Consider the following 16,880-nt stretch of genomic DNA (forward strand, 5'->3'; position numbering starts at 1 on the left):
TGAAAAGAAAGCTGGTTCTGGAACAAAGCGTACAGGTTAAAGAGATTCGTGAGATATGTGGAAGAAAGCTGGTAGATGATTTTAAAGTTGTGAAACCAATCCAGCGGGCCTTCAGGAGCATTCCTCGATTTCAGGTACTTCTTTAATTGGAGGTTTCCTTTAGCTAGAAACAAATTCCTTAATGTCTATGATGTGGTTCTGGAACTCTGTGGACAAATTTTCTGGGATTTAAAAATATTGGAATAGGGCCCTAGTAGGATTGGTTCCTGTGGACTAGTGGTGACCCTGGAACTGGATGGTCAGCTATATAAGTACACATATGCATGTAAGTCCAAGGCAGCATTGTTATTTCCAAGGATAGATGTTTGATACATATGGTGGGACCTGTTTCATTGTGTTAAGGATATTCTGTTTTGTTTGCACTACGAACCTGGAACTAATAAGATTGTCTTAATTGAAAACATAATTTTCAGCTATTGCTCTCATAACAGCAATTATTCATACACGGAAACGTATGAATTATTGTCGTTATGAGAGAAATAAATTTGTCAAAATTTTATAGCCCTTTAGAGATTTAAACGCTATGCTGTAGAATTCAGACACATTTGTTAGTCAGGAATATTATGTAAATAACTACCATGTGTATCTGTAGACAGAAAGAGGTGACCAAGTTAATATTTCAGTAACATTAATATATCAGCCGTTAAATTCATTTTATGATGGATTTTATTAAAAACAAACTTTTTAATAATATTTAAATGCAATTGTATGTAACAGTTGTATTAAGGAAATGTGTTATGGCTCAGGTTATATTGTGAGGATTATGTTATATATGAAAAACTTTGATGATATTATTCAATAAAGTTAGATTAATAGTGAACAATTAGTTTAACGCAAGGCAGGTGCTTGAAGTTGATTCAATGTCAAGAAGAATTACGGTATAGTGTTAAACGTAACTTTAAAAAATGGGAGAAAAAAATTAACATGTATGTGATTCCCATGTCTGTCAGATTGAAGGAATCGGAGGTTTTTATCATTGTACATGAACTGCCTTGTCACTCCGGCTTATCTGTAGTGCCAAGTGCATTTTTATCTTGACTGAGGCATTGTGGGAATGCCGGCAGTCATCCAATTGTACCATGTGGTCGGACTGGATTATCAACAACGCTTAAAGTGTTATACCTGCTCTCCGGGCTGTATGCTGCTTGTCAAGGAGTAACGATTATACAAGGTTTCGTAAAAAATACATAACGATTAGATTTAATTCTGAAGGGAATTTTCACGTAGAAGTACATATTGATATGACATAATCAATGTGAAGTCAAAATCTAGTTGCCAACCTAGTAAATATATTGATTATTACAAGAGTTCAAATTTGCAGCCAAATCTAACTGTAAATTTTGTCTGTACATATCAATGTTTGTTTTGCGGGTAAGATTCCTATCCTATCACAGACACATACACAGAATAGGGTTTGTGTTGAATTTCAAACTCAAGTTTATCATCTAACACAAACAGTGCTATCCCAATAGATTAATTTCCTCTTTAACATTTCAAACACAAGTTTATGGTAAACATGAGGTCTGTGCACACAAGCCCTCCAGCTTTAGTAGATGTGATAGAGAACGATAGACTTGTGTACAGAATAAAAAACTATGCCACTACTTGAGGTTTATGAGAAAGACACTATGGGAGATCTCCATGGAGGCTTCAGATGACAAACCTCCTCATACTGCCTGGCCAAGAGGGGACAGATGGGTGGTGGTAACGCTTGAAATTAAAAGCAATCGAAGCACTTGTGATGGTGTAACCCTCAACAAGGGCTAAAAGCACTGTAAACAAGTGTTCAGGACTTAAGTACTAGAGTAGATCTGTGTTCTTCAAACCCTCTCAAGAGCACTTCTGCATGTAAGGCCATTGTGTGAGAGAAACATGTGTGAGAGCTGTTGGCAGGACAAGGGTGTGTTACCCTTCTCAAACAAAACAGTTGTCTGATCTTTGGAACTCATACAAGTGCTTTATTGCATAAGGCGGTACATATGTTACAGTTTGGATGGTTGTAATCATGACTCTTCATAGCTATTACACTGAGGGCATGTCATGTGTACAAACTTATTCCACAGTGTAATGTTGGTTGTACCAGCTTCCGCTTGAATAGACGAAATTACTCCTGACCCTTGGATTTACCCTCAGTAACAAGTCAAATGATAGTTCATCTGAAACTAAAAGAGACATATTTAATGTTTTTAATATTACAATGATTGATATAGTCTGTTTGAAGTGTTCAGTTAGTTGCTAAACAATCACAGCATTTTTTATTTCTTTGACCTCAGATCTTAAATGTTGGGCCTTTGGTAATATGCCGGAGGTTATAATTATATATAAACACAAGATTTTACAATGAATTTTACATTTGGAGAATTGAGTGTTCTTGTTAGATTGAAATTTTCACTTCAGATATACAATATATCACTGGGAACAGAACATGGTGATCATTTGTGAGACCATACGATGGTCGGGTAACACAGTGGTAACACACTTGCCTTCACCGGGGTTCGACTCCCCGATTGAACATGAAAAGGTATGGGGTCACAGGGCTTTTTCTGGAGGCTTTTTGGGGCCGTTAATAGGCCCCATTCCCAATTGAAATTATTTCATATTTGAGCCAAATTCCCAAAATTTGCAGTTTACTCCTGAAAAAAATCTTTCCCAATTCACCAATTTCCTTCCCAAATGAGACTAAAAGGCTCTTTCCCAAACCTGTGAGAAAAAGCCCTGGGTCATCTGCCCGACCACGTGGGTTTACAATTGCTGTAGAATAGATAAAGTTGACATCTTTTTTGTCTGAATAACAATTAGTCCCTTCATGTTGTACACAGGATCAGCATTCTCTATAAAAATCTGCAGTGTCGCATTAATGTCGGATACTACAAGGATTAAAGGTGTACTTCTTTACCTTAACACTATTTTTATTCCCTATAAGAAATGGTTTGTATTTTGGGATCAAGCACTGTGAAGCTATTATCACAATCACAAATACTGCGTATATTTGTAGCATAACCTGCCAAGGAATAAACCAGCGTGGGCAAAACTTTGTTTACTTTGGGTGAACACATGTTGAAAAACCAATATTTACACAGCTAGAACTAATTACAGTGTATCGTAAATTCATTTAGTTTGTCTATTTAACCGATAACTTTTAAGGAAAAACGAGGATTATATGGACCAGAAGTTTAAAAAGTGACATTTGGGAAGCTTCCTCCATTGTCATGCAGTGATTGCTGTTATCGAGAGTGCCAGCCCTGTGATTACTTGAAATATGTGTAAACCTTGAAATGTTTTTAAGAAAATTTTTAACATTTCATAGCAGTGAAGGATCGACAGGATAAGTTTAAAAAAAAAATTAACACAATTTGAAAAATGTGTAAAAGCTTAGGATGTTTATGTTGTAGTAAAAAGGTTGTAGCTGTAGATGTGATCTATCAGACCTTGCTGCAGCTGTCGATCTCTGTGGTAGATTCTGCCTGGTCTATATATCAGCTCAACAGTTTATCATGTTATCTTGTGCTGGTGGAATAGTCTTTCCCCACCCCATCTCAGCACACATACTCTTCCACTCATCCTCTCACACAAAAATGTCTGTCCCTCCTGTTCCGATTCCATGTGCTGTCAGGGTGTCCTTTCCCAACCGATCTCATCACACACAAGTCGTACCCATCACTCCCCCCAAAATATCTGGACTTCTACCCATTCCATGAGCTGAGGGAGATTCTTACCGAACTTTCCCCTTTGGTACACCACCTCCATATTCTTTGTTTGTTCTAGTGTTTTTTTTCCACTCATCTCATTTGCAGATCTCCCTTTCAGTAAAAACCGTTATCTTGTTGATTCTGTTGTGCAGGTAGGGGGGGGGGGGGGGGGGGGGCAAACAAAAAAAATCTGAATCTCTTTCCTTTCTGCAGAACCTGTCAGTCATCTGGTCAAGTGATCAACACTTACAGATATGCTTTGTTTTCACAAGTTTTTGTTTAGTTGTAGAAGCTACAAAGACTGAGAGATATGGTTGAGAATTGTTTATCTTCTCTCTGGGCTGTCTTGTCTGTCAGCAATGGCTTTTGCACTCCTGTTGTTGAAGGAAAGAAACAAAATAAATTGATTCTATTTTGAATAGACTTTTAGATAGACTGCTCTGTAGCTGGAGGTCATGTCTGATGGTCAAGGTCACTTACTTTTTGAAACCTAGCAATTTTGTGATATTCATTGAATCAAATGAGAACTTAGTGTTGAAATATATAGTTATTTTAATCAAGGGTGAAGGGAAGGGTGGGTGTTGATCTGAGGAAAGTCAAAGATAAAATTAAATGAATTAATGTGTGGATTGTGGTAGATTTAAGCACAGGTGTCCTTTTAGTATTAATAGAAAAAATACTGTCCCCTACTCCTACCATATCAACAAGGTGTAACACTCGAGGATCTACAATACATCGACTGTGGAACGGAAGTAGTCTTGATTGGTCGACAATTATAGTTAGTATTGCTTATAAAGCTGTTGTCCAATCAGATTGCCTCCCTGCATACCACTCTTAAATATACAGGCTACTTCCGTTCCACAGTCGATGCATCGTCGTCTTTCACAGTCGCTTTTTATCCATCTTCTCATCTTTAAATCAATGTCACATGACAAAAGAATAACATGCGTTGATATTTAAGGATTCTAAACCAAGGTACGTTACAGAAGTTTATGTGCATTTGATATTTTAATCAGATTGAAATTAATTCAAAGCGAATCGAAGCTCACCCCCCCCACTTCCGGTTTTTCGAGTGTTACACCTTGTTGGTATGGCAGGAGTAGGGGCTAATATATTTTTTCCATTAATACTAACCAGAAGCTGTCACCTGTGATTTAAGTGAAGATCCACTAGCTGGTTATGTTTGAGGTGAATTATAAACATGCAGATTGTCTGACACAGAGGGTAAAGTTGTAGATCGGTCTCCCTTTAATAGTGTTGTTAGTATGCATATGTGTAAATTAATAACAAAAGTGATAGATTAAGATAAATTGCCAGTCCTTGTCTGGTAGTTTCACTGACAGCATAGTCATGACTCATTAACAAAGGTCAGCACTACACTATAATTTTTGTTGCACAACAATTTTACTCGGTGTAACTATTGAGCAACATTTAAATGCAAATATTTCAACCTTAAATAGATGTGTGTATCTGGAATACGTATTAAATCACCTTATGTGTTATAGAAACATGTATTTCTCTGTGTATTGGAGAAAATGTTATTTTGAGATAATCGATGCAGATATTTTAATAAAGATAATGAATATGGTATGTGCCATATGATAAACAATTAGTAGGTATTGTGTATCTGATGACAGGTAAGTTGTAGACAGGTATGTACTTTAGGGAGTGTTGGTTTATGATTTTGTCATCTGTAGTATACTACAGTGCGAGGTAATATAAAAAATTGTGTACCAGTATACATATGATGAGAGTTAAGTATATATTCCAGGATGCCAGTGTGAACAGCTAAACCAGAGACTTTTCAGGGGAGAAATTTAGGGGTACACATGATTAGTGGTGAGGTATATGGCGAAGAATCTGTGAAATCTTTATTAAAATATGAGGTAGTTTCTGTGGGGTAGGGTGATCTGTGACGTGACAGTGCACTCTGATACAAGGCCTAATACATCACCCATAAGTAGATGTTCGTATGCAGACTCCAACATGTTCACGTATGACTGATTATCCATCCTCGCCCAGACTTATCTCTCTACCTGTTGTTCTGGCTGCTACTCGAGTATGAAGCCCCGTGTCATTGGTCCATGATTCCCGGCTTTTTGTGTGTGCGTAGTTAGGGGACAGTTTTTAGACATGCTGTGTAACACTGATGGACGGGTTTCAGGTGTCAGGACGGATGCCTAAAACAGGAACTTATTCTGATGCAGATATTTCCACTACTAGGATTAGGATATTTCCTGTTGTGATTGTTTCACAAAATACAATAGGCAATGGAAGTGTGCTGTCTGATAACAATTTGGCAAATACATAGTCCGTTATTGGAATAGATGTATCAACATGTGCCGGCAAAGTTTATTATGTATTTTACATCCACAAGTTTGAATGTGATGGACAGAATTCTGACAAATTTACACATTTAGATATTTAGATTGGGGAATACAGCAGAAGGCTGTTCTGTTGAATAACACCTCCACCGCATCTCATATAAATAAGCAGATGAACCTGTTGTGTTTTATAGCACTCGTCAGTTTTTATTGTGATTGCATTTATGTGCTGTGTTTAACTCTTTTGTGGAAATGGATGACATTAAAAAAATATACGAAATATGACTAAAATGATGAACACTGTCTCTGCTTTAATCAACCATAATGGAGCAGCATTGGACTCTACGTTCGTAATGTCAGACATGCTGTCGTAACTGCCGAATTGGACACGGCTATTGGTAATGTCGGATACGCTGTCATGTCCATCAGACTGAGCGCTGCAGTAATTAGGGCCGTCTGGTGCCATAAAACATGAGGTTAAAGTGTGAAATGTTGACATAGACAATATTTAGTCTGTCATTGTTGATTTAGATAGGCTTTACATGATTGAAATTGTCCTACTGGATATTTACATTTTTAGACACAAGTCATAACAGATATTTGACATGACTGAAGATGTATGAATGGATATTTGTCATTATTAAGATACAGTGGGAATTATGATCCAAGTTAAGAGCTGTCATAATGGATTTGTTTGCTGGGATAAACACTGATGGATATTTACAATAAGAATGAATTTTTCCCATGATGGATACTTACAATGAGAGAAACCAACTTAAAGGATATTTGCCATAATGGAAAGTGATGGATATTTACAATAAAAATGAATTTTAGCCATGATGGATATTTACAATGAGAGAAACCAACTTAAAGGATATTTGCCATGATGGAAAGTGATGGATATTTACAATAAGAATGAATTTTCGCCATGATGGATGTTTGCAATGAGAGAAATCTACCTAATTGGTACGATTCCATGATAGAAACCCTTAGTGGATATTTGCCACAAAAGAAACTGTTTTTATGGATATTTGCTCTCATGGAAACTGTCTTGATTGACAATTGCACAGGTCAATATTGTTTAATGAATATTTGCTTTGATAGAAGCAGTAATAATAGATTTGCTATACTTCGTGGATGTCTACAATGATTTAGGATGATCTAGTGGATACCAGTCCACTGTTGCCGTAGTCAATGTTTGATGTGGTTTGATAATGATAAAGTCAACCATAGTACCAGATCAGGATTATTGTACAACTCAGGATATCGGATTAGGAGGATGTTTGTGTGCAGTGGATTCATACCAAAGAATTCAAAAAAGAAAATGTTCCCTCAGTTTACTCAGGTCAAGTGGTGTTGACTCATTATCATTATGTCGAGACAGAAGTGGTGTTCATCGTGCCATGAAGGACGTTATAACTGGGAATCATCACAAAACATTCCCAGTCGTTTCTGTTTTCAGACCTCCTCAGAAAAATGGTGGGTTGCACAATTAAGAGGTGTAGGTACAGTAAAGTTCAAGTTAAGTCGCTCAGAAATGTGTAAATATTTAGATTATTTTATTAATATTTTTTAAGACAAATTGTCCATTATATACGTTATAAATATAAGAGGAATTATTTATTTTTAGAACAGCTTAATTTGTTTAAAACGATTTATATGCATATATCTAGAATGTCTTGCTATCTTACACCCTAATTGCGGAAGGGATAACCAGATAGTGTTAAATTACAAAAGTTGTATTTGGTTCACAAGATTGTAAGGAAACATTCTTGATTGTCTGATATATTTTTTTCTGTGTGCAATGACAAGAGATAAGAGCAGTGATGAGATAAGTTAATGGTATTGTGATTTGATGTAGATATACTGCTGTGAACATCTCCACAGCTCCATGACAAGTTAGCTGACGATAGACCTCGGGACCTACAGTAATGAAGATGTCTCCGCTTTTTAATGCATCATCTTATGTGTGCAGTCATGTGCATTCGCCGTGTAATTTAGTTGACCTCTAACCTTGCCATCCCCTAATCATGCCCAACTCTGATCATGATCACGGCCTGATACCTTTACACAAAGCCAATGGCAGTCTTATCTCGATTGGAGCGAATCCAAATGTGTATAAAAAGAATTGCCTCTGCTTGAATACTGCCTGCTTATCTAACAGTTCCTTAAAGGTGACATGATGATGAAAACATTATGAAATTTTATTATCGCAGTATATCATTAATATTTTGAATATGAATTTTAAAATGCACCATTTTTTCCCTCAGTTGTCAGAGTAATTTGTTACCAGCCTTGTGATACAGAATTTTGTTGAAAGCATTCGAGGCAAGAATTCACAAAGAAGTGTCACCTTTGACCCTTTTTTAAGTGCTGTATTGAAGGAAATGGGCCTATACACAATTGTAGAATGTACATGGCCAATTACAAAATATCAGTGAAACCAAGACAAATCTGTTTTATAATTTGTATTCAGTTGTCAGAATTTTTTTTGAAAAGATATGAAATCATATAAAAGTGATAATATCGGAGAAGGGTTTCGCAAGAGGAAATGAACGTCTGGCAGAGGAATATGAACTTTGTGTAGGGTGAGGAAGGACCAGCTGTCATACTTCATCATTCTAACACAAATTACAGTTAGTGAAGAATGATGTGGTCATAATTATGATTCTTTATTGCTACAAACAATTCCCCAGTCGTCCACTGTTGTAATAAACATCCATCATTTACTTATTCTAGAGTTTGTTGTGTGTTGATGTTTGAAAACACTAAAATTTTCTTTGTTGATTTTATAGGTGAACTTGAATAGACTGAAAACTTCAATTTGATTTCACCTTGTGTATTTTCAGGCTTCTGATGCCAGCTCGGATATCTTCACCACTGTCAATACTGTAAACCGCAGTCGTAAGTATTACCTCACATTTATCACATTGTAACACTAACATATGCTACAAGCAATATGATTGGTCACCAGAACAACAGGAAGTTGACAGATATTGGCTGGTACAGGCAATATGATTGGTTGACTAGTTGCAAAATTTTAAAGTAAAGTGGTCAGTCAAATAAACAAGAACCCAAATTTAAGGGATAAGTTGATAAATCAAGTATTTTATCAATTCAAATGTTTAACCTTGGAATCAGATGATCCTTTCTAGAAGTGGTGTTTGTGGTTTGATCAGGTGTTCAGTGAGATAAGGGTTATCAGCCATTGTTATGTTGTTGTTGAACAGGGCACTTGACCTGTAATTAATAGAGGAGGATGTACATGGTGTGTGTCTGATGATATGATGCTGTTGATAGATACTTGACAAGTACTTGTTGTCCCATTGAAACTTACTCTCTCCCAGATAATGTGGGTGGAATTCTTGTATGTGTACTTTTACCTTAACAACACATAGAAGACTTTCTATACATAACAGGTTATGTAGATCGATAGTCTTTCTTTATCTAAGAATTTCTATACATAACGGTTATGTAGATCGATAGTCTTTCTTTATCTAAGACTTTCTATACATAACGGTTATGTAAATGGATAAGTCTTTCTTTATCCAAGACTTTCTATACATAACGGTTATGTAGATCGATAGTCTTTCTTTATCTAAGACTTTCTATACATAACGGTTATGTAGATCGATAGGCTTTCTTTATCCAAGACTTTCTATACATAACGGTTATGTAAATCGATAGTCTTTGTTTATCTAAGACTTTCTATACATAACAGTCATGAAAATCAAGTCTTTCTTTATCTAACAGTTTGAGATGAAAACTGTTGCATAGAATCAAGACTTTCTCTTTGATCAGTCAGGAAAAACTAGACTTAACTTTCTTTTTAGTCTGTGAGGTAAAACTACACTAAAATTTATCTCAGTCAGTCAGGTAAAAACTAGACTAAAAATTTCTCTTAGTCTGCCAGGTAAAAGCTAGACTCAGATTTCTCATCATTTTAGTCCATTAGGTAAAAACAAGACCCAGAATTTTTATATCTACTCGACTAGTTTTATTAAGTGTGATATATACCAAGGCCGTTGTAAATATAAAACCACTACAATAAGGATTTATGTTCACTTGAAGCTTTAAGGTCGTAGAGGTCAATGGTTTGTCAGGAAGCACCTAGATGATGACGTTGGTATGATAAAGTGTTACTTCTGCTCTCTTTTCCTGATCCTAGACTTGTGATTACCATCTACTTCATGAAGCTATTTGTTAAGTCAATTACTGAAAATATTATTTTCGATGGCTTAATTAACATTTTCAGGGTTTAAGTGAAGTTTGAAACAATAAAGAAATCTCTGTCCTTTTTTGCAGAAATATTAAAGATTATGATTTGGTCTGTTACAATCAATTCAAAAGTATCGGACTTTTGCAATAAAGAAACCTGTTGAAAGCTTAATGGTAAAACAGGAAGTATTAGCTAGACTATGAAAGTGCTGAGTGTGTTAAGGATTAAATTTCATTTATGATTCAAATCCATTTCCTGGTTTTTGTGAAATATTAAGATTTGATATATTTTATGATAGTTTTGATAATTGCATTGACCAGCTGTCTGTTTGTCTGGTTATGTAGCTTGTAGATATAGAATTCTGTCATTGTCTTAGGAAACAAATAACACGGCGTTAACTTTTCATGAAACATAAAGATATACAAAACAAAAAGATGTTGAATATGATATGACATAACAGATAATGTAAAAGGCAATAAATAATTTGACAAAAGGCGACTTTTGGGATCTTTTCTAAGAAAAACTTTCCTCTTCCTAATATATCTCTTAACACTGCCTCACCTTTGGCCTCTGGTTGAGCATTTCCCCCTGTGAGGAAGGCTGTGGACCATCCCCTGGCCAAGACATACCAGAGTAGATAAAATTGGTGGTTCCTACAAAATATGAAAACTCAGCCTCCCAAAATACACATGCAGTTGCACACAAGGGAGGCTATCCTTAAGTGACAAAGCGGTTGATAGGATGTTAAAAATACTAAACCAAATTCAATGATTTTGACATTTCCCATAATCCTCCAATGGTGTGTATATATTTACAGGAGAATGTATAGTGACCAACAACACAAGCACACACACAGCATGCAGCAGCCCGTGTCCTGTGGGGGTCACTACGACCCCTTCCCTCAGTAGTCCTGCCACGACTGCCACCACTACCGCTGCTACTACCACCACCAGTGCATTAACAGTCTCCGCCACCACCACCTGTGGTACCAATACCACTTCCTGTAGCCCCGCATCTGCGGCGGCTCCAATCACCACACCGTCTGTGATATCTAGTGTGCCACGTACAGTGCCACCTGCAGCACTTCCTGCCAAACGTCCGCCTCTAACTCCATCATCACCAACAACCCCACATCCCGCTCTGACAGCAGCTCGACCGCCAAGCAGGACCACGCAAGTCCACAACCGAGACAACAGGAAGAGCAGTTCCCCCTTACCCCCGCCTCGGCCCCTGGCTAGCAAGAGGGAGGAATACCGTGAGAAAGACCCACAACTTCCTCCAAGTCTGCCATTCTCAAAGTCCAGGACCAGGTGTGTTTTAGTCCTCCGATAATATTTTCGTGTAGTCACGAAAAGGCTGTTGATAAGGTTGTGAATGTACTATATCAATTCCATATATTTATTTTTTCATCAAATATCTTCTAATAAACAACAATTGATATTGTAGAGTAATAAACAACAATTGATATTGTAGAGTAATAAACAACAATTGATATGGTAGTGTAATAAACAACAATTGATATTGTAGTGTATTAAACAACAATTGATATTGTAGGGTAATAAACAACAATTTATATTGTAGGGTAATAAACAACAATTTATATTGTGGAGTAATAAACGACAATTGGTATTGTAGAGTAATAAATAACAATTGATATTGTAGAGTAATAAACAACAATTGATATTGTAGAGTAATAAACAACAATTGATATTGTAGAGTAATAAACAACAATTGATATTGTAGGGTAATAAACAACAATTTATATTGTGGAGTAATAAACAACAATTGATATTGTAGGGTAATAAACAACAATTGATATTGTAGAGTAATAAACAACAATTTATATTGTAAAGTAATAAACAACAATTGATATTGTAGAGTAATAAACAACAATTGATATTGTAGTGTAATAAACAACAATTGATATTGTAGAGTTGATTTTAGACACCACTGATACCATGGTGTAGGATGATCAATATCATCTTCACTTAAGTCAGATACAGATACACAATCTTTTCATGTGATTCTGATGTGTAATGCTAAGCATAAACATGTTCAGGATTTGTATATTACACAAAGATTACCTACGAAGAAGCAGTGGAGTTGTTTTGTTCATTGAGAGTCAAGTTGTTCACAGATTTATTTTTAGTGTCAGAAGTTACGGCTACCGATTAGGTTTATGATGTCGCAAGTTTGTTGTGATATTTTAAAGTTGCTAATTGTTATAACGTATCTTCTTGTTTGTTTCAGTGTAACAAACTCTGGCCATCCCCTATATAGTCCACAGATCTCGCCAAGTTCGAGTCTACCCCCTTATCCTTTACATTCCACCCCCAACCACACGCCAACATTTCCTCCCCACCACCCTCCACTGCCCCCTCACCCCCCCTCCGCCCACACCCCCGGGCATCCGCCCCACAGCATGTTTGCGCCCCCACTGCCTCCAGGACCAGCCGCGGCTTCTTTGACATCCGGCGCGTTGAGCGGGGCTACTCCAGCTAGTCTGTCATCTCACTCACCCAGTGATTCTATGTCCTATGCCAGTAAGTATCGACAGGTAGCTTGTATTATAGTACATGTTCTGTTGGATTGTATGGAATATTTCATATAAATTGTCTATAGTCACATGTTCTGTTGGATTGTATGGAATATTTCATATTAAGTGGTAAAATTCTTAAGTCATTATGTATTGTACAACAAAGGAATTCATATAATTGAAAGTTTGATGTTAATTTTTATCGAACAGTTATATATGTAAAATAATAACTCGACAACACGTCTTTAGCACTTTCGTCGCATCTCTGTGATTCTTTATTACTGTCAAAAGAATTACCATAATGTGAAGAAAGCGCTAAAGATTTGTTGTCGAGTTTTTCTTTTTCTTTATGTATTACTTCATCCATAGGGATCGTACGTAACAATTTTATTATAAACATAATGTTCTTCTATCCTGTTGGATGATATATATTTACTTAGGCTTATTGACTTATTACAATACAGCCTGGAAAGTATACTAATTCAAACATGTGGAAATAAGGAATTCTCAACTTATTTTGAAATATGAAACTCAAAGTTGCTACTAAGACCATAATGGTAACTATGGAGATGAGGATGACCAGAAGACACATTAACTGGTATTATTGATTGAAGTCATTGTAAAATGGAGGACAAATTCTTCAAGATCTGTTTTAAGCTCTCAGGGACAAGTCCAGGGGATCTATAGCTATATTGACGGGCATCATCAGTGGCCGTTAACAGTTAGGATAGTTTTTATTAGCCCACCATCATCAGATGGTGGGCTATTCAAATCGCCCTGCGTCCGTGGTCCGTCGTCCGTCCGTCCGTCCGTCCGTCCGTCCCTCCGTCCCTCCGTCCGTAAACAATTCTTGTTATCACTAATCCTCAGAAAGTACTGAAGGGATCTTTCTCAAATTTCATATGTAGGTTCCCCTTGGTGCCTAGTTATGCATATTGCATTTTGAGACCAATCGGAAAACAACATGGCCGACAGGCAGCCATCTTGGATTTTGACAATTGAAGTTCGTTATCGCTATTTCTGAGAAAGTACAGAAGGGATCTTTCTCAAATTTCATATGTAGGTTCCCCTTGGTGCCTAGTTATGCATATTGCATTTTGAGACCAATCAGTAAGCAACATGGCCGACAGGCAGCCATCTTGGATTTTGACAATTGAAGTTTGTTATCGCTATTTCTGAGAAAGTACTAAAGAGATCTTTCTCAAATTTCATATGTAGGTTCCCCTTGGTGCCTAGTTATGCATATTGCATTTTGAGACCAATCGGAAAACAACATGGCCGACAGGCAGCCATCTTGGATTTTGACAATTGAAGTTTGTTATCGCTATTTCTCAGAAAGTACTGAAGGGATCTTTCTCAAATTTCACATGTAGGTTCCCCTTGGTACCTAGTTATGCATAGTGCATTTTGAGACCAATCGGAAAACAACATGGCCGACAGGCAGCCATCTTGGATTTTGACAATTGAAGTTTGTTATCGCTATTTCTCAGAAAGTAATGAAGGGATCTTTCCCAAATTTTATATGTAGGTTCCCCTCGGGGACATTTTGAGACCAATCGGAAAACAACATGGCCGACAGGCAGCCATCTTGGATTTTGACAATTGAAGTTTGTTATCGCTATTTCTCATAAAGTACTGAAGGGATCTTTCTCAAATTTCATATGTAGGTTCCCCTTGCTGCCTAGTTATGCATATTGCATTTGAGACCAATCGGAAAACAACATGGCCGACAGGCAGCCATCTTGGATATTGACAATTGAAGTTTGTTATCGCTATTTCTCACAAAGTACTGAAGGAATCTTCCTCAAATTTCAATGTAGGTTTCCCTCAGTGCCTAGTTATGCATATTGGGACCAATCCGAAAACAACATGGCCGACAGACAGCCATTATCGCTAAATCTTAATTTTATATATAATAGGTTCCCCTGGTTTGAAAAGTACTAGCTATAGAGGGCTGTTTCTGAATTTACACAGATTAGTAAGACTTAGAGGAAGGGAAAAGTAGAGAAAAGATCAATCTGACATTGAACCTATAAAGATCATTCAATGGTGGGCGCCAAGATCCCTCTGGGATCTCTTGTAAAAACATTGTTGTACCAATACTGATGAGGATACTACTTAGGTATTAGACGTGTGTGTTCCTTGTGACAAGGCCATTCCATGGGTACTACTACATTTGTGAACCTGCTGACCTTGACTGACCTTCGACATATTTACTACCAAATTACAATCCACTTGGCGAGCTGTGTTGTGTTCTGACAGCTCATATTAATAGCTATTGATAAGGGTTATTGATCTCTGCAAAATGCTTCTTCTGTCTGACATTCTGGAGTTCCTTTTTTTTTTGACAAGGATATCAGTTTGACAAATTATGATGATTTCAATATAATTTTCTTGCACAAGATTTTTTTTAATAATTGCTTTTGGTAGTTAAGTGTCTGATAGGGCTGGTCTCTGTTATGTTATGCTACAAGTGTTATCTACTGTCAGGAAAGACATTATATTTATCTTACAATCAAGGGTGTATCAATGTTAAGGGGAGGTAACCCACATCAGGGGAGATAACGCATGGCTACAGGATGTCACTCAGTTAGGAGGGGGACTCCATGGTAAGGGGCTAAAGACATTAACCATGGCTAGAGGAGGATGCAAAATATTAAAAAGCATGAACTACGGTTTGGAGGAGATTATTAATGTAAAGAGAATTTAACCATGGCTAAAGGATACCGACATTACCCCTGGTTAATGGACTCACAAGTCATGATTTTCATTCATATTGAGTATAATTTGTGTCCAGTTTCTTTTGTGAGGTGAAAATCAAATTTCTTCAAAGGGTTTATGTGGTGCGAGTTGGGGTGAGAACGTCTGGCAGACATCTTTGTGGCTCATCATCTAGGGAGAATGAATTGCATCATTTGTGTATTGCGTTAGGCACTGTAATGAATTTCTGGTAGGATTGAGCTGTAATATGTATTACTGGGCCAGGCTTCCAGTAATGTTATCAAATTGTTCTGTCACGGCTATAAACTGAAAGGAATCTGGTATTCTACATATTCCTAGATTTCTACCAATCTTTTGATAAATAATGAGCTGTTTAGGGCTAATCCCCATGAAGACCATGTACAAATTCCCACATGTGTACGTCATTAGAACGCTTGATTTATACTACTACAGACGTCACAGATACACAATATTGCTAGTAATTTGAGGGTATATCTCTCAGAACATTTTAGGTATATTGATGGTGTTAATATGCTATTAGAAGATCATTTTAACCTAGTATTCAGTTTTTGCCTGGTTGAAATATGATGGAGACTGCAAATAATTAATTAAAGAAATGATTTCTAAAATTGATTTACAGTTGTATAAGTTCTTGGAATAAAAGATAATTGAAATGTTCTAGGACTAACGATACTGACGATAGCTTGAACCTTTAATGAATGACTGTGCTGTATGTTTTACAGATCAGGAGATTTTACGAGAAGAGCTGAATCGTCGCTTCCTTGCCACACAGGATCGTCCTGTACCGTCTATAGGCGGGTCTCACCCTTTCATTCGCTCAGACGTCCATCAACATCAGCATCAACATATGCATCAGCATCAACATACCCACCAACACATGTATCCTGTACCTTTCCCTGGCTCCCTGGGCCCACCACCGGCCCCTTTACTGGTCAGTAGTACAAAGCATGCATCTATAGTTCTTGCATCAGTCCTTTTGTTATGTCCCCATCATTTTATTTGAGGGGGGAGTATATAATGTTACCTTATTAGTCCATCCTGTTAGGTCCCATTACAAATCAACATATCTTGAGGGACCCTGGCCAGGTTTGGTTCAAATGTACACCAGTTTAGATCATAGCATCCAGTTCCACACCTGATCACATTCTGGTGGTCATTGGTAAAGGTTAAAGGTTCAAAGGTCATCACCTTTGACCCCTTCTGCAATGGATGTATTTGTTATGAGCATGGGACATTGCTGTATTAAGGACATTTTTCTTGTTTTTTCTTAAAATTCACCCAAAAGCCAATAGCTCTGATGGTGATGTGCA

The 16,880-nt window shown here is 37.0% G+C and overlaps 1 protein-coding gene across 1 annotated transcript in view; it reads left to right on the forward strand.

Annotated features, from left to right (window-relative positions):
• LOC117332500 (autism susceptibility gene 2 protein-like) overlaps positions 1-16,880 on the forward strand; it is a 250,883-nt gene that overhangs the window by 219,942 nt on the left and 14,061 nt on the right. The window contains exons 6-9 of the mRNA XM_033891431.1: positions 8,923-8,977; positions 11,110-11,602; positions 12,543-12,835; positions 16,293-16,501. Coding sequence (XP_033747322.1) covers positions 8,923-8,977; positions 11,110-11,602; positions 12,543-12,835; positions 16,293-16,501 — 1,050 coding nt within the window. The remainder of the gene's footprint in view (positions 1-8,922; positions 8,978-11,109; positions 11,603-12,542; positions 12,836-16,292; positions 16,502-16,880) is intronic.

Source organism: Pecten maximus, chromosome 8 (assembly GCF_902652985.1).
Source record: "Pecten maximus chromosome 8, xPecMax1.1, whole genome shotgun sequence".
NCBI classification, from domain to species: Eukaryota; Metazoa; Mollusca; class Bivalvia; order Pectinida; family Pectinidae; genus Pecten; species Pecten maximus.